This window comes from Macaca mulatta, chromosome 14, assembly GCF_049350105.2.
Source record: "Macaca mulatta isolate MMU2019108-1 chromosome 14, T2T-MMU8v2.0, whole genome shotgun sequence".
In the NCBI taxonomy this organism is placed as follows: domain Eukaryota; kingdom Metazoa; phylum Chordata; class Mammalia; order Primates; family Cercopithecidae; genus Macaca; species Macaca mulatta.
Genome location: NC_133419.1, coordinates 9303452 through 9328667, shown reverse-complemented (window position 1 = coordinate 9328667; position 25216 = coordinate 9303452). Strand labels below are relative to the sequence as shown.

The window sequence follows — 25216 nt, the reverse complement described above, 5'->3', positions numbered from 1 at the left end:
ATCCCAGGAAAACAGAGGCCAAGCCAGGGCTGGAACTCAGAGCTCCTGTGTTCACAGCAGGGCCGTGCCCACTGGCCACCCTCACTGCCTCTGCCTCCCTCCAAGGCGGCTAATCTGCAGCACACCCAGCCCTGCCTGCCTGAGCAGATTTTGAGTTGAGATCCCCTCTTTGCTGGACGTAAGCTGTGTGACCTTGGGCAATTCACTCAGCTTCTCTACGCCTGTTTTCTTTTCTTTCTTTTTTTTTTTTTTTAGACTGTGTCTTGCACTGTCACCCAGGCTGGAGTGCAATGGCGTGATCTCGGTTCACTGCAACCTCTGCCTCCCAGGTTCAAGCAATTCTCCTGCCTCAGCCTCCCAAGTAGCCGGGATTACAGGTGCCCACCACCATGCCCGGCTAATTTTTTGTATTTTTAGTAGAGACGGGGTTTCACTATGTTGGCCAAGCTGGTTCTCGAACTGCTGACCTTGTGATCTGCCCACTTCGGCCTCCCAAAGTGTTGGGATTACAGGCGTGAGCCACTACGCCCGGCTGCTCCTGTTTTCTTAGCTGCACAGTGGGGATAATAAAACCTGCTTCACAACCCTCTGGTGTCATTTTTTTTTTCTTCTTCATCTTTTTATTTTTTTTTTTTTGGTCAGGGTCTCACTCTGTTGCCCAGGCTGGAGTCTAGTGGTGCGATCTCAGCTCACTGTAACCTCCACCTCCCGGGCTCAAGAGATTCTCCCACGTCAGCCTCCCAAGTAGCTGGGATTATGGTATGCACCACCATGCCTGGCTATTTTTTGTATTTTCACAAAAAGGAGTGAGCCACCGCACTCAGTTATGGTTTGTCATTTTCGTTAAACAAGATGGCATCTGTAGAAATAGCTAGTGCAGGCTGGGCGCGGTGGCTCAAGCCTGTAATCCCAGCACTTTGGGAGGCCGAGACAGGCGGATCACGAGGTCAGAAGATCGAGACCATCCTGGCTAACATGGTGAAACCCCGTCTCTACTAAAAAATACAAAAAACTAGCCGGGCGAGATGGCGGGCGCCTGTAGTCCCAGCTACTCGGGAGGCTGAGGCAGGAGAATGGCGTAAACCCGGGAGGCGGAGCTTGCAGTGAGCTGAGATCCGGCCACTGCACTCCAGCCTGGGGGACAGAGCGAGACTCCGTCTCAAAAAAAAAGAAAAAAGAAAAAAGAAAAAAGAAATAGCTAGTGCAGTGTCTGACATGTAGTGGGAGCTCATTAATTTTAACTACTCATCCCTCATCTGACCATCAAAAACAGAAGGCCTAGAGCTAAAGGAAGGAGGAGGACCCAGAAGAATTCTCCGCATCTATCCTGAAGGGAGCCCAGCGATGCGAGGAGTGGGAGTCCTGGGAAGGGAGGCTGTCCCAGAGGACGCAGCAGGGGAAGCCCATGCCTCCCTGGCGAGTTGACTTCCTCTTCTAATCCCTGGCTCTGCCTGGACTCCGTCATCCACCCTCCTATTTATGCATCCACCTATCCCTCCATTCACTTATTCATTCCTTCCCTTGTACATGCAAGTACTGCTCATTCTGCACTGTGCTAGAGCCATGCAAGGCCATGGGGAAGCAAAGTCCAGCAGGCGAGGCAGACAGGCTTCGGGTTCAGCCATGTGGAAAGTGCCCTGTAGAGGGAGGACCACCATGCTCCCAGTGAGAAAGCGAGGGGTTCTGTCTGGGAGGGAACATCTGCGGGGGTCCTCTAAGGCTGAGAAGGTGTTCCAGCATGTGCAAGGGCTGAGAGGGAAGTGACACTTCAAGTACGCCATACACATAGTAAGCCTCTCTTCCAGACCTCACGGAGAGCCAGGCGGGGCTGCGGGGGTCCCTAGGGACTTGAGCTGGGACTTCTCCCACCCTCCCATAGCCTCTCCTGCCTTAACTCTGCCTCGCAGGTTGCAGCCCATGGATGGGCTCAAAGATGCCTGCAGAGCTTGGGGGCTGGGTCAGGGCAGTATGTGTGTGTGCGCGCACCCGTGCGCCCTCGTGTGCGTGTGCGTGTGCGTGTGTGTGAGATTTCACAGACCCCTCTCAGAGCAGCCTCCTTCCTGCTCACAAACCCCATTTTGTGGACACCACCATCTGTTGTGCTGCTGGTGAGGAGGGTCAGCATGAGAGGACTAGGGGTGTCTGGGAGGGGATGTGGTGTGATCAGTGACTTCAGGGAGGTGCACCAGGAAGCCACAGTTCTTGGCAAGGTGATTATCGATGCCCAGAATATGACCTTGGATCTTATCAGAAACCCATCAGTGCAGGGAGCATACACCTTCCTTATGAAGACACAAGACAGTCACCACCAGGTGGGGAGTGGGATGCCAAGGTCAGCTGATAAGTTGAGGGACTGAGGCAGCAGCCACATGGTCCTACCCCACCCACTCCTGGAAGGATTTAACCCCTCGATCATGTGAAGTCACAAACAGGACGCCTGGACAGGAGTGTGTGACATCTGAGTGATGACTCCTGGGAATGTGGTTTGTGTCGGAGAGTGTGCAAACACCTGTGTGTGTGACACCCAAGAGATTCACTCAGGCTGTTGGAATCCACTGGTGTCTACATGGCTGTAGGCACCAGACATTAACTTGGTCAATTTTCCTTCCTCCATCTTTGCTGGGTGGGTAGTATGGCCCCTCCCAGAACATTCTGGATTGTGGGAGTTCCTGGAAATCACTTAAGGTAGTTAGAGCACATGAACACCTTTCATTTTCCTGCCTTATTCTCCCAATGGCTCTGGCTCCAAGGGGTCTTCAATCCTCCAGGACCAGCAATGCACTGCTGCTGGCTCCCTCCCCACTCTCCACCTGCCCCACACGCTCGCCTCCGTCGCACTCTCCTTCACCTCCCACGTGTACTCACCTTGCCCAGTTTGAGGCCCTGGAAGCCCTCTCAACCCTCAATCCTCTCTGCTTTGGTCACATCCACTGGGAAAACCCCATTCTGGTTACATCTGACTCACTCTCTGCTTCCTCTGTGCCTGCACCCTTGCCCCTGGATGTGCCTGCAGAGTCATGTGGCCTCCCGGATGCCATATTGTGAGGACACTCAAGCAGCCCTGTGGACAGGCCTCATGGTGAGGCGCTAAAGCCTCCTGCCAACACTCAGCACTAACTTGCCAGCCCTGTGAATAAGCCACGTTGGAAATGGTTCTTCCAGCACCAGTCAAGCTGTCAGAATACAGCAGCCCCTGCTGCCAGAGTCTTGACTGCAGCCTCACGAGAGTCCTTCAGCCAGTACCACCCAACAAAGCCACTTTCAAATTCTTAACCTGTGGACACTGTGTGAGATAATACATGTTTATGGTTTTAGGCTGCTAGGTTTTGGAGTAATTCGTAACACAGCAAAATAGAGAACCAATACAAATGACCAAATATAGACCAGAAACCCACAAGTAAATGTCTCCAGTCTAACCTATCCCCTGAACTCTTGTATTTTCAGGTGCCTAATTTTTTTTTTTTTTTTGAGACAGAGTTTTGCTTTTGTTGCCCAGGCTGCAGTGCAATGGCATGATCTCGGCTCACCACAACCTCTACCTCCCAGGTTCAAGTGATTCTCCTGCCTCAGCCTCCTGAGTAGCTGGGATTACAGGCATATGCCACCACGCCCAGCTAATTTTGTGTTTTTAGTAGAGTTTTTAGCTTCTTCATGTTGGTCAGGCTAGTCTCAAACTCCCAGCCTCAGGTGATCTGCCCACCTCGGCCTCCCAAAGTGCTGGGATTACAGGCGTGAGCCACCGCGCCCGGCCTGCAGTAGCCTCTTAACTGGCCTCTCTGATTGTATTCTTGTCTCCTCCAGTTTTTTTCTCTACATAGCAGTCAGACTCAGCTTTGTGAAACCCAGGTTGGCCATGTCACGACCGTGCTCACAGCCCTCCAAGTCTCCCTTCACACTCAGAGTGACAGTCATGACAGTGACCATAGAGCACTTCATGTCTCAGACCTGGTCCCCTCCCTGTCCTCCTCACTCACGGCTCCTGCAGCTCTGGCCTGCTGCTGTCCCCTGAGCCTACCAGGCATGCTCCTGACTCAGTGCCTTCGTGTTGGCAGCTCCGGCTCCCTAGAACCCTGCTCCCCAGTTGTCCACAGGCTCCTTCCCTCAGGTCCTTTGTGTCTTTGCTCAAATGTCACTTCTCAATGAGATCTTCCCTGACCGCTCTATTTAAAATTGCATTCCTGACTGGGTGCAGTGGCTCATACCTATAATCCCAACACTTTGGGAGGCTGAGGCAGGAAGATTGCTTGAGTCCAGGAGTTCAAGACCAGCCTGGGCAACATAGTGAGAATCCATGTTTAAAAATACATAAATAGGCTGGGCGCAGTGGCTCACACCTGTAATCTCAGCACTTTGGGAGGCCGAGGCAGGCGGATCATGAGGTCAGGAGATCGAGACCATCCTGGCTAACACGGTGAAACCCCATCTTTACTAAAAATACAAAAAAAAGTAGCCGGGCGTGGTGGTGGGCGCCTGTAGTCCCAGCTACTCGGGAGGCTGAGGCAGGAGAATGGTGTGAACCCGGGAGGTGGAGCTTGCAGTGAGCCGAGGTTGCGCCACTGCACTCCAGCCTGGGCGACAGAGCGAGACTCCGTCTGAAAAAAAAAAAAAAAAAAAAGAAGAAAAGAGATGTTAGCTCAGCTCAACTCAGCCTGAGGCTGGGGCAGAATTAAATGGTCACTAATCAAGCGCTTCATCAGTTACTTTGCCCAGGCCTGATCCCTAGGAGTCTGGTGTAAGTCAAACCAGGCCTGGGGAGGAGCCACAAACCTGAATTTCCATCCTCTTGGCTGTGGTCTCCCTACGGTGAACATAAGGCAAAATGATCATCCTTAGCCCCTTCTGTGTCACGCGAGGATTAACGAAGGGATTCTGCTTGATCTTTCACCATCGATTAGGCCTAGATGCTGTAAAATTAGAGGTTACTTTACAGAAAACCGCTTAAGATGCAAATGATTTCTGCCCAGTGAATAATACAAGCCTTAGGGTTATGAGAGCTTTTATTTTACTTTAAATTTTTAAATTCTTTTTTTTGAGACAGTGTCTCACTCTGTCGTCCAGGCTGGAGTGCAGTGGTGCCATCTTGGTATGCTGAAGCCTCAGCCTCCCAGGTTCAAGTGATTCTCGTGCCTCAGCCTCCCAAGTAGCTGGGATTACAGGCATGCACCACCACACCTGGCTACTTTTTATATTTTTAGTAGAGACCGGGTTTTTCCATGTTGGCCACTCTGGTCTCAAACTCCTGACCTCAGGTGATCTGCCCACCTCAGGCTCCCAACGTGCTGGGATTACAGGCGTGAGCCACTGTGCTCAGCCCAGGTTATGGGATTTTAAAAATAAATGCCCTATAGAATATTAACCAATTTCGTATGTAATTTAGCAGTCTTCTATCATTATCCCTTCCTTTCTCCGCCTTGACTATATATGTGTCAGATTTTTGTATTCTTTTCTGCAACCCCATTGGTGGAGGAGGGTTGGGAGCTCCCAGGAGGCCCTGGGCCACAGGGCTTCTGGGTTGGGGGTGAAACTAAAAATCGATATGTATCTCCAGTCCTGAGGGGTGTAGGATGCAGGCCCTTGGGGAGTTGCCACCACCTCTCTCTGCCCCCCAACCCCATGACTTACAAAGGGGAAGGGTCTTTTCCAAGGTCACCAGATGGTTAGTGGCTTTTCCCCATCCCTCCCCCACCCACACCCCAGTATCCTTCTGCACTTTGGAGTTACAGCAGGTACCCGGATCATCTGGGGAGGAACTGCGGCCCCTTTCCAGCTCCACCCCAGTGCTTATCTTGGGAACATCGCCCTTGAGCTTTCATCTCAAGGCTGACGACAACCAGGTCTGGAACCTTCTGTAAGGGGCGGAGGGAGGGCAGGGCCATGTCGGGGAGGGGTAGATCCAGGATGGGTGAACTGAGGGAGTGGGGGTGATGTCAGAGGGTGGCTGAGGAGCTGAGCTCAGTGTGGACATGGTGACCTCCTGCTCCTCACCTGAGCCCAGGGCCCACAGACACTTGGCGGAGCTGAAGCTCAGCTTCTAAGTTTATTTCCGGGATCTAGGGAGAAGCTGGCTGACGGAGTGGCCTCCCGAGGAGGTGTCCGACCTCTGACCTGGGGCCCAGCCAGGCCTGACCCTGGTCTCTGTGGCTGTGGGGCAGGTCAGGCAGCATGAAGAGGAGACCTGCCTTCCGGGGGTTTGGCTCACTGCAGGCAGAGACAGCTTGAGTGAGCAGTGTGGGGCAACCGCCTCTTCCCTCCCCGCCGCCACAGCTGCCCGCACACCTGAGCAGAGCCACCTCCAGCAGGGCCTGGGTTTCCTCCTGCAGGGCCTTCACTTCATCCTGGATGGCCTGGGCCTCCTCCTGGATGGCCTGGGCTCCCTCCTTCAGGCTCTTATACAACAAGGTGGGCTGGACAAAGGGTTGCAGGGCCCGAGGTGGGTAGCCCGCTGTGCAGGCCAACCCGAGGCCCCTCTAGGAGAGCTGGGCTGGGAGGCAGGGAGAAGGCAAGACAAAGAAAGGGGGTCCTGGCTCAGGGTCTCACCAGGTTTTGCAGCTTCTCCCCCAGGGCCAGGTTGTGCACTTGGGTGGTGTTCAGTGACTCCCGAAGCCTAGGGTTGAAAAACAGACCCCTCCCACCTCAGCCCCCAGGCTTTTGTTCCAGGCAGCACCCCTCCCCCCACCTCCTGCATCAACCACCTGGTCCTACAGCCACCTGGGACCAGTGTTTCACTAAGAGCCCAGTCTTCCTGTCCCAGCAAAACCACAGGTGGGACGAGAATTGTTCTCCCTGAGTGATTGGTAGCAGGGGACCCAGAGAAAGACTAAGTATGCTTTTTGCCTTCCTTTGCAAGAGCAGGGCAGGCTGCTTCTGGGTGAGCTAGAAACCCTCTGAGGCTCCCCTTGGAAGGGGTGGGTGGTAGAGGGCTAGCTGCTCCTTTGGGCTGTAGGCAGGGTTGCCACAGGATTCTCGGTGGCTCCAGGCCAGTGACAGGGTCAATGCTGGAACAAGCCCTGCCGAGGTGTATGAATGGGAGGGCTGATCACTCAGGTCTATGGCCTGGACGCCTCTGTCATGCCCCGCCCCCACCTCAGGACCTCTGCTGACAGATGGGGCTCTGACTCCAGCATTACCCGAGAGGGGTGAGCGGCCATGGGATTGTGCAGGCCCCAGCTCCAGAGCCCGACATCTGGGGAACAAGCCCCTCCCCGAGACTGAACATTCCTCAAGTTCTTGGACAATTAAAGGTGGGGGTTCCTGAATGCCCGCTCACCAGGCATGTGGGCCCTGACCTGAAAGCCAGACCTGGCCTCGGTTGGGGGCAGCCCTGTCACCCTACCTGCCCCCATCTGCCCGCCCAGCTCACCTCATGCAGTCATTCTGCAACCGCCTGATCTCCTTTGAGGTCCGCTGGGGGCCCCAGTCTTCCTGATCTAGGAACTGGTACTCCTGGACCTCCGAGTCCCTGGAGCAAGTGGGCAGTGAAGGTCAGGCCAGAGGGTCTAGGGGATGAGGGAGGTGGGTGGGCAGTGTGGGGGTGCCCAGCCACAGGCCCAGGTTCCAGCAGGCCTCTTTGGGCCTCCTCTCTGCACGGGCCAAGGCTGAGTCCTGGCCCAGGTTTGAATGTTTCTGGGTATGGGGTGGGGAGAAACACCATCCGCCTCCCTCAGTTTTGCGCGTGCCTGCATGCTCCTGCACGTGCACACACACTCTCTCTCTCTCTCATGCAGCCTTACGATTCAGGGTCTTTGGGCTCAGTGGGCTCAGACGTGTTCAGGAGTGTAAACAGGAACGTGACGGTGGGTTCCAGTTGTTCTGAGGAAGGTGGCTTTGTAGAGAAGGTGCCAAGGTGACTGGAGAGGGTCGAGGCTGCTCACCCAACAGCCCGGGTCCTCCCACGCCCCCCATCCTTGCCATCTCCCTGCCTTTCAGGGGCCCCATCTTCTGTATCCCCCACCCTGTAGAGAAAGTGTGGTAGGAGGTGTGAACGGGACCCGTCCAGGAGGCCCTCCAGCGCTGAACTCCCCTGCACCCGTTCCTCAGCTCTGAACCCAGGAGCTGGGCCTGGACGCCCTGACAGCTGGAGGTTGGGTGTGACGACAGGGGTTCAGGCCTCCAACCAGACACAGGAAGAATTTCTCCAGCTGTCCTGCCTTCCCTGCCCGCCGCCTTGGGAGGTGCTGGGGTTTCCGTCACCTCCGAGTTCCGCTCCTCGGCAGCCTGAGTGTCCTTGGGTTCCTGCTCCTCAACAGGCTGTGCCACTCGCTCGTTGGCCAGCTTAGAGTGGGCTCTTTGTCTGCTCCTAAGAGACTGAGAGAGACAGAAGCCTGCTAGTCACCCACACCTACCATCCCCCCACGCCCTTTCTAGCCTGGTCTGGTTTTTGTGCGGCAGCTTCCAGCCTGGGGAGCGTCTATCGCCAGCTTTATCCAGCATGCCAGACCCCCTCAAAGTGAAAGTTGCCAGATTTAGCAAATACAATACAGGCTACCCAGTGAAATCTGAATTTCAGCTGAAAATGGAGACTTTTTCAGTATCTGTCTCACATAATGTTTGGGATATACTTACACTAAAACACGATTCACTGCTCGTTTGAAACTCAAATTTAACTAGGTGTCCTGTATTTTATCTGTCAGTCCTACCAAACTACATGCTAAAAATTTTTTTGAGGCTGAGTGCAGTGGCTCACGCCTGTAATCCCAGCACTTTCAGAGGCCAAGGCAGGAGGATCGCTTGAGCCCAGGAGTTAGAGACCAACCTGGGCAACATAGCAAGACCCCATCTCTACAAAAAATTTAAAAATTGGCTGGGCATGGTGGTGTGTGCCTGTAGCCTCAGCTACTTGGGAGGCTGAGGTGGGAGAGTCACTTGAGCCTGGGAGGTCGAGGCTACACTCAGGTGTGTTTGCATCACTGCACTCCAGCCTGGGCTTCAGAGCGAGACTCTCAGAAAAAAAAAAAAAGGCTGAAGTTAATAGAATTGTGGCTATTCTTCACCCTGGTATTTTTCAGAATCCTGTGCATCTACTGGCCAAGTAACCACAGACATGGTCCATCTTCACACTGAGTCCACCTGCACCTCTAGATCCCCATGGACTTGCGGCAGGGGGCTTGTGGCTGCCCCTGTTATACTGTTATATTGTACCTTTCCAGGCAGCCTAAAATTACACAATTCCTGACCATGTGATATAAACCGACAGCTCTGCAGAGGGCCCCGTAACCCTGGAAAGTCCCTGAGCTCCAGCGTGGTATGGCTGCTGGAGAATAGGCAACTCTGTCACCAGGGGAACCTGGCTGTGTATAACAAGATCCACAGAATGATGGAGAGTCATGCCTCTGAGAACCTCACTTTGGAAACGGCTTAAAGAAACAACTCCAGGCCGGGCGCGGTGGCTCAAGCCTGTAATCCCAGCACTTTGGGAGGCCGAGACGGGCGGATCACGAGGTCAGGAGATGGAGACCATCCTGGCTAACACAATGAAACCCCGTCTCTACTAAAAATACAAAAAAATTAGCCGGGCGAGGTGGCGGGCGCCTGTAGTCCCAGCTACTCGGGAGGCTGAGGCAGGAGAATGGCGGGAACCCGGGAGGCGGAGCTTGCAGTGAGCCGAGATAGCGCCACTGCACTCCAGCCTGGGACAGAGCGAGACTCCGTCTCAAAAAAAAAAAAAAAAAAAAAAAAAAAAAAAAAAAAAAAAAAAGAAACAACTCCAAATAAAAGTAATTCACACGGACGACCACAGTAGCTGATTTACACCATGAAGAAAAACTGGAAGGGGCCTAAAAGGCCCAAATATAAGAAGTGGTAAGGAAACAAAGACTTCTTCACATGGTAGGACACAATTCACTCATGTGCTTACTGGTCTCCTGTAAACATTGCCTGTGGCATAGGCCTTGGGAACATATAGATGGACACAACCTGGTTCTGCCCAGGAGAAGTTCTAGAGGATGAGGGAGGCCCCAGGTTTGCAGCTGACAGTGCGGGGGGATGAGCCACACAGAGGTCTGTACAGAGAGCCCTGGCTGCAAGAGGAAGGAGCCATGCACTCTGCTTCGGAGCTCCAGAAAGACTGCACACAGGATGTGCCGCCTGGTCTCAAACAAGGATGCAGGGGAAAGCAGAAGAGGGAATGGTGTAAGCAAGAGCGGTGGGGTCCTGCAAAGGGCCCATGGCAGGGCCTGGGCTATAGCCCACAGGGGACGAGGAGGCATGGGGATCTTTGTGTGTCTGTCTATGTGGGCTGTTTGGCATAGTTCAGAGGATAGGTGGAAGGAGTAGACACTGAGGGCAGGATGCCAAGGGCCTTGGAAGTGAAGAAGAGAGACAAGCCACTAACTGCTGCATATGACAAGTGTCTAAACTGTGTTAATCCTGGAGGTGTGCATGAGACCCTGTCACATCACAAAAGTGGATCTTACGGTGGTATGAGCTGCGTACCAGTGTACACACATAGGGTTGTCAAATAAAACACAGAATGCCAGGTTAAATTGGGATCTCATCGAGACCATCCTGGCTAACATGGTGAAACCCCGTCTCTATAAAAAAATACAAAAAACTAGCCAGGCGAGTTGGCGGGCACCTGTAGTCCCAGCTACTTGGGAGGCTGAGGTAGGAGAACGGCGTGAACCCGGGAGGCGGAGCTTGCAGTGAGCTGAGATCCGGCCACTGCACTCCAGCCTGGGCGACAGAGCAAGACTCTGTCTCAAAAAAAATAAAATAAAATAAAATAAATTGGGATCTCAGATAAATGATGAATTTTTTTTGAGACTTTATTATTTATTTTTGAGACAGGGTCTCACTCTGTCGCCCAGGCTGGAGTGCAGTGGCATCCTCTTGGCTCACTGCAGCCTCGACTTCCCAGGCTCAGATGATTCTCCCACTTCAGCCTCCCGAGTAGCTAGAACTGCAGGCCTGCCACCACACCCAGCTAATTTGTGTCTTCTTTGTAGAGACAGGGTTTCACCATGTTGCCCAGACTGGTCTTGAACTCCTGGGCTCAAGTGATCCTCCTGCCTTGGCATCCCAAAGTGCTGGGATTACAGGTATAAGCCACTAGACCCAGCCAGATTGAGAATTTCTTCTCCAAAATGCCTATCTAGAAGTGTTTTGGATTTCAGATTTCTTAGGATTTTGGAATATTAGCATTATCTGAAAATCCAGAATCCAAAATGCTACAGTGAATGTCAGGGCAGTGCTCACAGTTTGGGATTTTGGATTTTCTTTTTTCTTTTTTTTGAGAGAGTCTCGCTCTGTCACCCAGGCTGGAGTGTAGTGGTGCAATCTTAGCTCACTGCAAGTTCCATCTCCCAGATTCACACCATTCTCGTGCCTCAGCCTCCCGAGTAGCTGGGACTACAGGTGCCCGCCACCACACCCAGCTAATTTCTTGTATTTTTTAGTAGAGACGGGGTTTCATCATGTCAGCCAGGATGATGGCAATCTCCTGACCTCATGATCCGCCCACCTCGGCCTCCCAAAGTGCTGGGATTACAGGCGTGAGCCACCACGTTCAGCCAGGATTTAGGATTTTCACCCCACATATTTATACCCCATATGTGGCATGGGACATAGTTGTACTAGAAAACTATTATTTCTCTGATTTGGGAAACACTTATCTTTTTTTTTTTTTGAGACAGTCTCGCTTTCTTGCCCAGGCTGGAGTGTAGTGGCGCAGTCTCAGCTCACTGCAACCTCTGACTTCAGGGTTCAAGCGATTCTCCTGCCTCAGCCTCCTGAGTAGCTAATTTTTGTATTTTTCTTAGAGACGGGGTTTCACCATATTGGTCAGGCTGGTCTCAAACTCATGACCTCGTGATCTGCCTGCGTTGGCCTCCCCAAGTGCTGGGATTGAGGCAGGGTCATGCTTATTCTTAAAAAATTGTGTTGTTTAAGATTCAGGCTTAAGTGGGCATCTTGTATTTTTTGCTAAATCTAGCAACTCTAACACCACGGCCACATGTTGGTGCCCATCAGAGGACACTGGGAGGCATGAAAAGCTCCATGATTACCAGTTGGTACGTGAGGAAGATGAGCAGATAGACAGACAGACAGGACTGGGGTCCTCTCAGGGTCCCACCAGCCAAGCAGAGACAGGTGCTTAATTCAGACTTGGACAGAAGATAGCTCAGGACCCGGATTTGAGTCCTACTCTGCTGCTCATAGGTGGGGCAGCTGCAGGAACTCAGGCTCAGCTTCCTAGCCTGTGAAATGGGTATTCAACTCCACAAATATTGGTTGAGCCCTAACTTTGTGCAAGGCCCTACCCTCAATGCTGAAAGGGTACAAAAATGAATCTCCTCCTTTGAGGGTTAATCACAGGCTGCGTAAAATGCTACTAGCCATCAGTGATGAGGAACTCTGCTGGTTGCTTTGCATATGACATCAACCTTGAAAACAACCTCCCGACCAGTTCCGTTAGAGATGGAATTGGCCCCACTTTTCAAAAGAGAAAACCAGGGCTCGAGAAGAGTCACAGATGGGGGTGTACTGATCCCCAAGCAGGTGGCTATCAGGGAGCCTGCCAACCTGTCAGCCACACTGTGGAGAGGGGAAGGCAGCCTGGTCTAGGCCCACATGTTGGGAGAACCACCAGGCCTGAGCCAAAGCCTCATCTCAAGGGGTGGTGGGCCACCGGGCTGAGGACCTAGGCGAGGAGGCAGGGGTCCGTAGGCTGTGTGGGGAACTGCCCTGTGGAGAGGGAGGGTGAAGATCATTCTCCAAGAAATAGGGACAGGTGTGAGCCAGGGGTTCAGACCTCATATGCACGTTAGTGGGACTAGAATTTTGGTGTGGGAGGCTCATGCCTGAGGCAGGGTGCCAGGCGCCACACACTCCTGACTCCACCGGTGCCCCTCCTACCGGGCACTCAGAGGCTCTCTGAAGCCCCTGTCCCCAGCTCCCACTGGAGGGGCACACCTGCCTAGGCTGGTGAGAAACCACCACACCCACTTACTCCATGACGTGTCTGGACACTGGGAGAACAGAGACAAATAGGACCCTGCCTCCAGCCTGAGCTGGAGTTGACACAGCTACTGTGTAAACATGTGTGCAGAGCAGACAGAATGGAGCTTGAAGGTGCTATGATGGAGGTCTGTGTGGACTTCTGGGATTTCTGGGACTCAAAAAGGGAGGGAATGGTCAGTTCTACTTGAAAATTGTTCATTGAGCACTCACCATGCACTAAGTGCTTTACTTGTATTATCTCATTTTTTTTTTTTTTTTTTTTTTTTTGAGATGGAGTCTCGCTCTTTCACCCAGGCTGGAGTGCAGTGGCACAATCTCGGCTCACTGCAACCTCCAGCCCCCGGGGTTCAAGTGATTCTTCTGCCTCAGCCTCCCGAGTAGCTGGGATTACAGGTGCCCACTACCACGCCCAGCTAATTTTTGTATTTTTAGTAGAGACAGGGTTTCATCATCTTGGCCAGGCTGGTCTTGAACTCCTGACCTCAAGCAATCCACCCATCTCAGCTTCCCAAAGTGCTGGGATTACAGGTGTGAGCCACCGCACCCAGCCGGCCATCTCATTTTTTTTTTTTTTTTTTTTTTGAGACGGAGTCTCGCTCTGTCGCCCAAGCTGGAGTGCAGTGGCCGGATCTCAGCTCACTGCAGCTCCACCTTCCGGGTTCCCGCCATTTTCCTGCCTCAGCCTCCCGAGTAGCTGGGACTACAGGCGCCCGCCACCTCGCCCGGCTAGTTTTTTTTTGTATTTTTTAGTAGAGACGGGGTTTCACCGTGTTAGCCAGGATGGTCTCGATCTCCTGACCTCGTGATCCACCCATCTCGGCCTCCCAAAGTGCTGGGATTACAGGCTTGAGCCACCGCGCCCGGCCTGGCCATCTCATTTTTAAACACTGTGGCACAGGTATTATTATTGTCCTCATTTTACAGATAAGTAAACTGAGGCACAGTAGAGTCTAATTATTATCATTTGCCTGGGGTCATACAGCTAGAAGCTGGCAGAGCCAGGATTCAAACCGGGTTGGATTGCAGAACCTGTGCTCTTTGCTTTCACCGGGTGGGGCAGGTGGGGAGGAAAGGCTGAGCAGGTGTGGCGTGTGAGCCAGACTTAATGACGCGGGGCTACCCAGGTGACGCAGGAGTGGGAAAAGACACAAGAGGCAGAGAGCAAAGGTTCAGAGGCAGGGACCTCTGAGCAACTCGCAGCCTGCGTTGGGTCTATGGGCTGAAGCCTGGACACCAGCCTTGGCCTGGAGTCCTCATGAGCCCCGCTAAGGTGTCAGGAGCCCCCTAGACCAGCCAGGGTTCTGGGGTGCAAACAGGAAACAATGCTGGCTGATTTGAGCAAAAAGGAGTTTATTGGGAGGATGCTGGGGAGTCACAGAACTCATGGAAAGAAGAGACTTCAAAGGGCAAGCACTGTAGGGCGCCGACTGCCAGAACCAGGACGGGGGAGGGCCTGCAGACGAGCAAACACATTCCCCCCACCAGACACTGCTGGACAGGCGGTGCCTTCATCCCTCCTCACACCCATTGCTCAAGGTGGGGAATCTGATCAGCTTAGGTCCTGGTTGCGGGGATCCACCAGCGACCATCCATTCTACCGCAGCACGGAGCATGGGAAGTCAGCAGAGCTTTCTGTTTTGGCTGGAGAGCAGTGGCACAATATTGGCTCATCACAACTTCCACCTCCTGGGTTCAAGCCATTCTCCTGCCTCAGCCACCCAAGTAGCTGGGATTACAGGCACCTGCCACCAGGCCCAGCTAATTTTTCTATTGTTAGTAGAGACGGAGTTTCACCATGTTGGCCAAGCTGGTCTTGAACTCCTGACCTCAAGTGATCCGCCAGTCTTGGCCTCCCAAAATGCTGGGATTACAGGTGTGAGCCACTGCGCCTGGCCCAATTTCCTTCTTTTTAAGGCTGAATAATATTCCACTGTATCGATAGGTCACACTTTATCCATTCAGGTGCTGGTAGACATTTGTGTTTCCAGCTGTTTGGTTATTGTTGAATAATGCTGCTAGGAACATGGGTGTACAAATCTATTCCAATCCCTGCTTTCAACTTTCTCTGGTCTTATTACACTCAGATGTGAAATTGTATTAAAAGGTTTTAAAGGTCAGGCATGGTGGCACATGCCTGTAGTGTCAGCTACTCGGGCGGCTGAGGTGGGAGGATGGCTTGAGTCTGGGAGGTGGAGGTTGCAGTGAGCCCAGATCACAATACTGCAGTCCAGCCTGGGCGACAGAGCCAGAGCCTGTCTCAAAAAAAAAACAAAACAAACAAAGGCAGGGGTTTTGGCTGGGCATAGTGGCTCACACCTGTAATCCCAGCACTTTGGGAGGCCGAGGATGGTGGATCACCTGATCAACATGGAGAAACCCAGTCTCTACTAAAACTACAAACTAGCTGAGTGTGGTGGCACATGCCTGTAATCCCAGCTACTCAGGGGCTGAGGCAGGAGAATCGCTTGAACTCGGGAGGCGGAGGCTGTGGTGTGCCGAGATTGTGCCATTGCACTCTAGCCTGGGTGACAAGAGTGAAACTCAGTCCCAAAAAAAAAAAAAAAAAGAAAGGGTTTTAAGGAGAGGAGAAATAGGCCCAGCACGCCAGCCATGGTGATTCACACCTATAACCCCAGCATTTTGGGAGGCTGAGTCGGGTGGATCACCTGAGGTCAGGAGTTCGAGACTAGCCTGGCCAACATAATGAAATCCCGTCTCTACTAAAAATAGAAAAATTAGCCAGGCATGGTGGCGGGCACCTGTAATCCTAACTACGCAGGAGGCTGAGGCAGGAGAATTGCTTGAACCCAGGAGGTGGAGGTTGCAGTTAGCCGATTGTGCCACCACACCCTAGCCTGGGCAACAAAAGTGAAACTCCATCTCAAAATTAAGGAGGGAAGAGACAGGATCATATTGTGTTTTAGGAAATATGTTCTAGCTGCAGTGCAGACAGTGTGGAGACACAGCAGCCAAAGGGAAGCACCCACAGGAGGCTAGTGCAATTGTCTGGTGACTGTGGAGTGGGGGGATGTTGAGGGGGATGGGGCTGGCCAGATGGGGTGAAGGAAGGAGCTGGTCCTGGGTTCCTGGCCTGTGTGACTGTGTCAGCTGGTGGCTCTGCTAATGGCACAGAGAACACAGGAGTAAGCAAGCTGCTGGATGAGCAGAGCTTCAGATGACTTCCTGAAAGGCAGTTCTAGATTCTGATTTGTAGCTCAGGACAGTTTTAGGTTGGAGATAAAGATGGCCAAGTCTTGAGCAAGGAGGCAGTTCAGAGAACCTAAGGCTACCTGGCAAGAGCAGGCAGGTGGGAAAGAGGGTCCAGGACTGAGGCCTGGTATGCAGACATTTCAGGAAAAGCCAAGAAAAAGGAGCTGGCAGTGCCATAGCTCCAAAGAGGGTGTGCTGGCAGAGTCCTGAGCTTGGAATACTGGACATTAGGACATCACTGGTTACCTTTGAGCTGTAAAGAAAGTGATGAGGGCATTGGGAATAAATTCAAAGAAAGTAAACAGCAACTTGGAACGTTCCTTCAAGCTTAAAAGGAGGGAGTAATGGTGGTAGCTAACGACAGATGCTGGTCAACTTTTGGTTGTTTTTGTCTTTTGAGACAGGGTCTATACTCTGTCGCCTAGACTGGAGTGCAATGGCGTCATCATGGCTCACTGTAGCCCCGACCTCCCAGGCTCAGGCGATCCTCCCACCTCAGCCTCCTGAGTGGCTAGGACTACAGATATGTGCCACCACACCCATTTTTTTTTTTTACATTTTTTGTAGAGTCAGGGTCTCCCTATGTTGCCCAGACTGGTCTTGAACTCCTGAGCTCAAGTGATCCTCCTGCCTCGGCTTCCCAAAGTGCTAGGATTACAGGTGTGAGCCACTGTGCCCAGCCTGGTTGTCATTTTTTTTTTTTTTTTTTTGAGACGGAGTCTCGCTCTGCCGCCCAGGCTGGAGTGCAGTGGCCGGATCTCAGCTCACTGCAAGCTCCGCCTCCCGGGTTCACGCCATTCTCCTGCCTCAGCCTCCCGAGTAGCTGGGACTACAGGCACCGCCACCTCGCCCGGCTAGTTTTTTGTATTTTTAAAGTAGAGACGGGGTTTCACCGTGTCAGCCAGGATGGTCTCGATCTCCTGACCTCGTGATCCGCCCGTCTCGGCCTCCCAAAGTGCTGGGATTACAGGCTTGAGCCACCGCGTCCGGCCCTCGTTGTCATTTTTTAACAACAAAGCAAATAAAAGCCATTTAGGACTTGGCAGAAAGAGGAAGGTTTCAGAGACAAGATAATTGGATCAAAAGCCAAGGTGGAAAGGTTAGCCTTGAAGAAGGGACCCGTATCCTCTGGGTCAGAAAAGGAGGTCAAAGTGAATTAAGTCTGCTGAAAACTTAATGGCCTTGATTTGTTTGGATGACTAGGAGGCAAGTACGAGTATGGAGGATGGGATGGGAGGCTGGTCTGTGCCACCTACATGTAGGGTCCTAGCCTTACCTAAGGCCAAGTGGGAGAATTTCCAGGCATCAGCATCTTTGAGCAGCTCCCCAGGGGTCCCACAGCACCAGCTGCTACACAGCATCCAGTCTGGACCATGGAGTGAGCAACTCAGGCTCCTTCAAAGGAGCCTGAAAGGGAATGGGGAACAAGGGCTGGACTTGGGAGGATGTTTACTTCCCAGGCATCTCCTGTGGGCACTGGGGGAGCTCTCAGCACCCTCACCCCAGACCCGACTTTCTTCCTCCTGGAAGAGGAGCGGATTAGGGACTGGACAGAAATAAACAAGACAAAGGGCAGGACAGGCCAGGCGCGGTGGCTCACGCCTGTAATCCCAGCACTTTGGGAGGCCAAATCACTTGAGGTCAGAGTTCGAGACCAGCCTGGCCAACATGGTGAAACCCCATCTCTAATAAAAATATTAAAATTAGCTGGGCTTGGTGGTGGGTGCCTGTAACCCCAGCTACTGGGGAGGCTGAGGCAGGAGAAACGCTTGAAACCGGGAGGTGGAGGTTGCAGTGAGCTGAGAGCACACCACTGGACTCCAACCTAGGCGACACAGTGAGACTCCGCCTCAAGAAAAAAAAAAAAAAAGTGGGGCAGGACAGTGATCTACCATGGGGCGAATGGGGGTGGGCGGGGCTGGGAGCGCCCGGACAAAGGGACAACTCCAGTGATGCAGCCCACAGGAGGCCTGGCCTTACCCTCGGCTCTGCCTTTGACTCAATAAAAGAAACAGTCCATGGACAGGCAGAAAATCTTTAATCAGGATTTTTTTCCAACTATAAAACAAAATCCCATTTTTTTCCTTAAATTTAGTTCCTCAGGGAAGTTTGCAGTGATGATCTCAACTCCGCATCATCTGGTGACCTCTGATTCTGCAGGACTAAGACATTTCCCAAGAGTTCTGCCATATCAGCCAGTGAGGACAAGAGTTCTTCAGTGCGGTTCAGCTCAAGGACACCTAGGCCTCCCCCGCAAGGGGGCTTGCTTGCAAGTCTGACAAAGCACAGAGCGTTGAACAGATGGCCTGGGACTCCCAGGCCTGGCAGAGGGTTTTATTAGGGCCTGCCTGGCCTGCAACGTTTCTTCCAAGTACCCTGACCCAGCACTCATCTTCACTGGCATTCTCTGTTATCCACCAGCTCCTCTGCACACCTCAGCGTCTACTTCCATGAACTTATAAACATCAAAAGGTACAACGGACTGGGGTGCGGTGGGAGAGTCGGGGCAGGGCAGCCTTCAAATCCACACTATTGAATCCTCAGTATTCAAAGAAGAGAAAGATGGGGAAATTCTCCAGAGATCATGAGATGCATCCAGGCAGTGTTCTCATGTGAGAGGATAGGGAGGCCAAAAACTAAAATTGCTCTCAGCCCCCGCCGCTGTCTGGTACACAAGGAGTTTCCGAGGACTTTACAGGCATAGTCGCAAAATGCTAGTAAGACTGGCACTCTTCAACTTTTTCTTCTAGGGCCAAGTAGACTCTGTGTAACTTATTTTGTAAGAAATAGGTGTGGGTGACAAGAGGGGCCACCTCCACCCCTGCAGCAGAGTGGTAAGACTCCAGCATGGGCCCTGCGCAAGGCACCAGCCCAGAGGCTGTGAGCCACAGAAACCCACAGCACCTGGTGGCCCCTTTGCTCCAAGCAGCCAGTGCCCTATCAACCTGGCATTTACCAAACATCTCAACAGCAGACCAGAACTAGAAAACACAGCTTCTGTGTAGTACACACTTATGGTCTGAGACCCAACTAAGGCTCCCCACATCCTTCAAAACTCAGACTTCACAGGCTGAATGTCCAGCTTCTTCCTCCAAGATAGAATTGCCCTCCGCCCACGAATTCTCTCTGGGACTATTTACAGAATTGGAAGGAAAACTCACGGAACCGAAAACTTCTTTACGCAGATGGGTTCAGGAAGAAAGCCACCAACAGAAGGCAACTCAGGATGGAAAGGCCGAGGCTGGCAGAACCCCTGGGCCTATTTCCAAGGAGCCACCCTTCCTGGCAAGAGCAGAGGGTGCCCCTCACCTCAACCCTCAGCCCTTTAACTTCTGGCTGGGCCAGTGAGTCTCCTCCACAGTCTATGGCCCATCTGGAAACTGGCTGTGGTACTTTGGAGAGATAGGAAGGACAGGACGACAAGAGACAGGACACCAGTGAGTGGCTGGGCCAGGCGGCCCCATTTCCTAACACCAAGATGGCTGCCACTGCTGCCCAAGCCCTCAAAGGCAGACAGGCTTCATGCACAGCACCAGCACACACACAGGTAACAAGACCAGGGGAGGGGACCCTAAGTGTCCCCTCCACAGGGAGGGGGCTATGTACAGGACAGGAGGGAGAGTCTGGCCAGGTGCACCCCCCACTGCATCTCATTCAACCAGGAGATCAAACTGCTCAGCAGCTTCAAACTCCGCGTTCATGGCCGCTGCCCACTCATCCAGCTCCGTTTTCTGAGGGAAGAGAAATGGGGAGCAGGTGAGTGAGAAGGGAACATGGTGGCTGGAGCATCTCACCCACACCCTGCAGGTGCTGCCTATCCCCCAAAAGAGCCAGAGCCCCAGCCGTGCACGTCTGCCGGAGCACACGGCAGAGAAAAACCCCTGCCTCTCACTCACCAAGATCTCTGGCATCTTCTTCTTCTTACGTTTCTGTTTCTCGGGTGGTGGGGAGATTCCAGGGAGAGTCATGTCTGGGGCCCAGGGCTTTGCACAGACTCTGGGGACCTCAGTGAATTTGGAGCACACCACTGGTGAGACTCCGGACAAGTCTTCTGCCCCCAGCAGCCCCTCGAAGCCAAAGCAGGACCGGCGGCCTGGGGTGGAGGTGGAGGTAGAGGCCAGGGTCTCCAGCCGGCTGTAGGAACGCCTGACTTTCTTAGACATTTCCAAGTCTCTGGCGTCCAGCTCTCCTTCCGTGGAGCTGGACTCGGCATCAGGGTTGGGCACAGGAGTGGTGGTGGGGGTGGCAGGGATGCTGTGTGTCTTGAAAAGGTCCTCTTTAGTAAGCTCCCTGCCAGGGGGCTCGTTTTCTTTCTCCAAGAAAAAGGCAATCTGTACCAGGACAGAAGAGAGGATGCCCCCAATACTTAGTTGGACTGCTTACTTCCAGAAAAGCCTGAGAAGATTCAGCGTGGAAAGAAAGACCCACAGGACACACACTTTTTTAAGGAAGAGACAAATCAGACCCTGAAAGAGACGAGGGGAGAAGAAAACAACCCACCATTGCTTCCGAGGAGTCTGCTTTTGTGACACGAGTGGACTTGCCCCCATCTGCTGATGCTGTCGCTTGCTTCCAAAATGTGCCCAGCATCCAGCCTCCCCTCTGACCAACTCAAGCCCTCATTAGGTGTCTTCCAGACCAGCTGAGCAACCTTTTTTTGTTTGTTTTGTTTCCGGATATAGGGTCTTAACTCTGTTGCCCAGGCTGGAGTGCAGTGGCACGATCATGGCTCACTGCAGCCTCAGCCTCCAGGGCTCATGCAATCCTTCTACCTCAGCCTCTGAGTAGCCAGGACTACAGGCACGTGCCACTCTGGCTGATTTTTTTTGTTTCTTTGTAGAACAGGGGGATCTCCCTATGTTGCCCAGGCTGGTCCCAGCGACCTTCTGATTTCTCTCCACATTTCCGCCCTTGCCTTCTGTGGTCCATCTGCCACACAGCTGATGAGGATTGTCCTAAAATGTCCACTCAGTCCGTAAGTATTTATCAGTCACCTGTTCTGTGCCAGGAACTGGGAATATAGCAGGGAATAAAACAGAGAAAACCCCTGCCCCATTCTAAGGGAAAAACAGATAAGAAAATTCAGTATTATGTGAGCAGTATCAAGCACTACAGGAAAACACAGAACAGGACAGAGTGCTTGGGGTAGGTTAGAATTGCGAAGAGATAAAGGTCAATACAGGCCTCACTGAGGTGACATTCTAGCTACAACTTGAAGGAGGTATGGGAGTGACTCGTGGCCAAGTGTTCTAGGTAGTGGGAACAGAAGGTGCAAAAACCCTGAGGCCACAGCGTACTAGTCAGGGTCAAAGAACAAGAGGCCAGCGTGGCTGAAGTGAAGGAAAGAGGAAGAAACTGAAGATGAAGTTCAAGAGGTAACGGGTGGCCAGACATGGTGGCTCATGCATATAATCCCAGCACTTTGGGAAGCTGAGGTGGGTGGATCACCTGAGGTCAGAAGTTCGAGACAAGTCTGGCCAACATAGTGAAACCGTCGCTACTGAAAATACAAAAAAATTAGCCAGGCGTGGTGGCAGGTGCCTGTAATCCCAGCTACTTGGGAGGCTGAGGCAGGAGAATCAACTGAACGTGGGAGGCGGAGGTTGTAGTGAGCCGAGATTGCGCCACTGTGCTCCAGCCTGGGTGACAGTACAAGACTCCAACTCAAAAAAAAAAAAAAAGGCCAGCACGGTGGCTCACACCTGTAATTCCAGCACTTTGGGAGGCCGAGGCGGGCGGATCACGAGGTCAGGAGATCGAGACCACCCTGGCTAACATGATGAAACCCCATCTCCACTAAAAATACAAAAAAATTAGCTGGGCCTGGTGGCGGGCACCTGTAGTCCCAGCTACTTGGGAGGCTGAGGCAGGAGAATGGCATGAACCCGGGAGGCAGAGCTTGCAGTGAGCCAAGATTGCGCCACTACACTCCAGCCTGGGCGACAGAATGAGACTCCGTCTCAAAAAAACAAAAAACAGGGAAGCTGAATAAATTGGTGGTCACCACTGACTACCACTTCCTCATCCTCTGTAGCCAAGCAGTCACCCAGGTCCTGGCAACTTTATCCTGTTTGATGTACCATGAATCTCAGTCAGTCAACAAGAATGAGTGGCTACTAGGAAAGGCAGAAGTCCCTACCCTCAAGGTGCCTATGTTCTTAGAGAGGAGAGAAAGACATCAAACATGCAAGAAAATACACTATAAGAACTGGTAAGGATCAGGCACAGTGGCTCATGCCTATAATCCCAACACTTTAGGAGGCCAAGGTGGGAGGATCACTTAAGTCCAGGAGTTCAAGACCAGCCTGGGCAACATAGTGAACCCTCATCTCTACAAAAAAAATTAGAGAAAGCATAAAAAAATTAGCCAGGCATGGTGGTGTGCGACTGTAGTCCCAGCTACTTGAGAGGCTGAGGAAGGAGGATCTGCAGTGAGTCAAAATCTCACCACTGTGCTCCAGCCTGGGTGACAGAGCAAGACCTTGTCTTTAGAACTGGTAAGGCCTAAGAGAATTACATAGAGAAATGTGCCAGCAATAGGATAAGGGTGATCAGGGAAGGCCTCTGGGGAGGGATTCCGTCTGAACCCAGTACTGTGTGTCATCCTGGCTTTAGCTCACGCCCTTGGCTTCATGCTTCAGAATTCCTGGACTTCACGTCATTCCACTGGTCTTGGAGCCCCAAGGTAGCGCTTCTCCAAACCATTCTCCCCACAGCTCCCAGAAGGGTCTTTCTTAAAACATTCAAACTTGACTCAGGGCCGGGCGCGGTGGCTCAAGCCTGTAATCCCAGCACTTTGGGAGGCCGAGGCGGGCGGATCACGAGGTCAGGAGATCGAGACCATCCTGGCTAACACGGTGAAACCCCGTCTCTACTAAAAATACAAAAAACTAGCCGGGCGCGGTGGCGGGCGCCTGTAGTCCCAGCTACTCCGGAGGCTGAGGCAGGAGAATGGCCTAAACCCGGGAGGCGGAGCTTGCAGTGAGCTGAGATCTGGCCACTGCACTCCAGCCTGGGTGACAGAGCAAGACTCCGTCTCAAAAAAAAAAAAAAAAAAAAAAAAAAAAAACAAACTTGACTCAGTCACTACCTTACCCAGAACTCTCCAAAGGCTGCCCACAGACCCAAGAATGAAGCCCAAGTCATGAGTGTGGCTTTTGTGCCTCATCGGGCTCTGCTCTGCCTTAGGGTGCCCCCTCCCCTGCTGAGGTCTGCTGCAGACACTAAACAAATTGCTATTCCCCAAACCTTGTGATTTTTCTTTAAATTCCCAATCTCTGCAAACATGGCTTCTTCTTTGGCCTGGAACCCCCCCTTTTTTTTTTGAGATGGAGTCTTGTTTTGTCGCCCAGGCTGGAGTGCAGGGGTACGATCTTGGCCCACTGCAACTTCCGCCTCCTGGGTTCAAGCGATTCTCCTGCCTCAGCCTCTTAAGTAGCTGGGACTACAGGCATGTGCCACCATGCCTGGCTAATTTTTGTATTTTTAGTAGAGACAGGGTTTCATCATGTTGGCCAGGCTAGTCTTAAACTCTTGACCCAAGTGATCTGCCTGCCTCGGCCTCCCAAAGTGTTAGGATTACAGGTGTGAGCCACTGCACCCACCCTCTACTTGTCTTTAAAGACTCAGTTTAAATGTTTCTTCTTCCATGAAACATTCCCTGAGCCACATGGTCTGGGTTAGCCACCATCATAGCATCTAGTATTCCTTATTGCAGTCCCAGTACACAACGCTGCCATCACTGGTCATTTGTCTTTCTCCCTAGTTGACTCTAAGCCCTATCAGCTGTTCAAAGGAGTTCACATTTCTCATTCATTATGTCTTCAGATTGTCTATTAATGAAACATCCTTTGACAATAGCTTGTGCTAAAACTGTAAAAATGTCATACACATGACTTATCTTAGAACACCCATAAATGAAAGCTAAAGGCAAAATGGATTAGAAAGGCAGTATGTGGAGTTAAGACATCGCTCAGTTTTTACATGAAGTTCCAGGAAAATGGTAGAAATACACAAGGCATAAAAAGTTAAGTGTATTAAGTCTTCAGGGAGTACTCAAGACTGGCAATGCATGCAGGTGCCCAAAGGCAAACTGTTTTTGTAGTACTGCAAAACAGCTCCCTGGGCAGATGTGAGCAGCCAATGTGTGCTGTCCACCTCTAGAGTGACCCAGATTCTACTTAATTAAGTAGATGAAAGTGAACTCACCCTAGGGCTCCTGCGAGGTGACTGGACAGCTGGGACCTGCGGGGTACAATACCAATTGATCTCATAGCTGGCCCCCAGTTTCGCCCGCCTACTCACCCACAACACCCTCCTTAGCCTTTACCTCTACAGCATGGGCCACGATCCTCTTTAAAACGATGGGCTTTCTGATTGCAGCCGCACTGGGTGTCTGGAGAAGAGGGATGAACGTGAGCTCAACATTAGGTGAGGGGCCACAAGGGGAGGAAGTGAGAAACCTGGGGCTCACCTTCGGCCAGATTTCAGGGAGGATGCTCGGGAGTTCAGAGCCTGATTTCCGCTGGGACCTCCGCAGAGGCTTAGTAGGAGATGGGGCCCTTGGCCCTGGAAAGAGAAAAAAGTTAAGTGGTAGAGGAGGACTCTAGACCTTAGAGTCCAGAGAACAGGTTCTAGAGACAGCGAGAAAATTCCCAAACAAGCCCTTCTAAGGGCGCCTCCTCTGGAGGCAGCAGCGGGAGGGAAGGGCAATCTTTCACAGGACTGCGTCCCCCAAACGGCTCGACCTCACGTCTCCCGCGCGCCCTCCGCTCACCGGAGCGCTGAGCGGCTCCTCCGGACCGCGTTCGCCTCCCAGACATAACTAAGCTCGGTCTCGAGCTCCTCCAGCGCCGCCGCCCCGGGCGCGCGCCAACGGGGAAGGCCACTCGCTGCAAAAAACTTTCGAATTACCCGCCCTGCGGAGAAGGAAGCGGAAGTGACGTAGGGACAGAGGTCCGCGGCGCCCGGGCCCCCTCTCTTTTCCACCGGTCTTCACGTCTAGCGTCAGCGGAGGCGTGGCCCAGGGGTGCGATGGCGTCATCAGGGC

General features: G+C 52.5%; 1 protein-coding gene across 3 annotated transcripts; it reads right to left on the bottom strand.

Moving 5' to 3' along the window:
- Positions 1 to 6027: 6027 nt before the first annotated feature.
- Positions 6028 to 25163, bottom strand: CDCA5 (cell division cycle associated 5). 3 transcript variants are annotated; one of them, XM_015113809.3, is made up of 11 exons: positions 24944 to 25162; positions 24641 to 24735; positions 24497 to 24562; positions 24376 to 24411; positions 20064 to 20498; positions 8191 to 8304; positions 7731 to 7822; positions 7361 to 7459; positions 6538 to 6604; positions 6277 to 6404; positions 6028 to 6198 (listed from the first exon to the last, which is right to left on the bottom strand). In XM_015113809.3, the coding sequence occupies exons 1-11, from the start codon at positions 24987 to 24989 to the stop codon at positions 6051 to 6053; spliced, it is 1326 nt and encodes a 441-aa protein (XP_014969295.3). In that variant the 5' UTR covers positions 24990 to 25162; the 3' UTR covers positions 6028 to 6050. The 3 variants fall into 3 exon arrangements, with proteins under 3 accessions (XP_014969295.3, XP_077818529.1, XP_014969297.2); XM_077962403.1 differs by having other exon boundaries at positions 6028 to 6404; XM_015113811.3 differs by lacking the exons at positions 6028 to 6198; positions 6277 to 6404; positions 6538 to 6604; ... (1 more) ...; positions 7731 to 7822; positions 8191 to 8304 and adding an exon at positions 18189 to 19898 and having other exon boundaries at positions 24944 to 25163.
- Between the last annotated feature and the right edge of the window lie 53 nt (positions 25164 to 25216).

Bases quoted from the DNA above. Each gene is read 5' to 3' on its own strand.
- CDCA5 (XM_077962403.1), bottom strand. From the start codon at position 24,989: ATGTCTGGGAGGCGAACGCGGTCCGGAGGAGCCGCTCAGCGCTCCG. The intron at 24,563-24,640 runs GTGAGCCCCAGG...CCTCTTCTCCAG, and splicing joins TCCCTGAAATCTGGCCGAAG to ACACCCAGTGCGGCTGCAAT. The intron at 7,823-8,190 runs GTGACGGAAACC...TTCTCTACAAAG, and splicing joins CCGAGGAGCGGAACTCGGAG to CCACCTTCCTCAGAACAACT.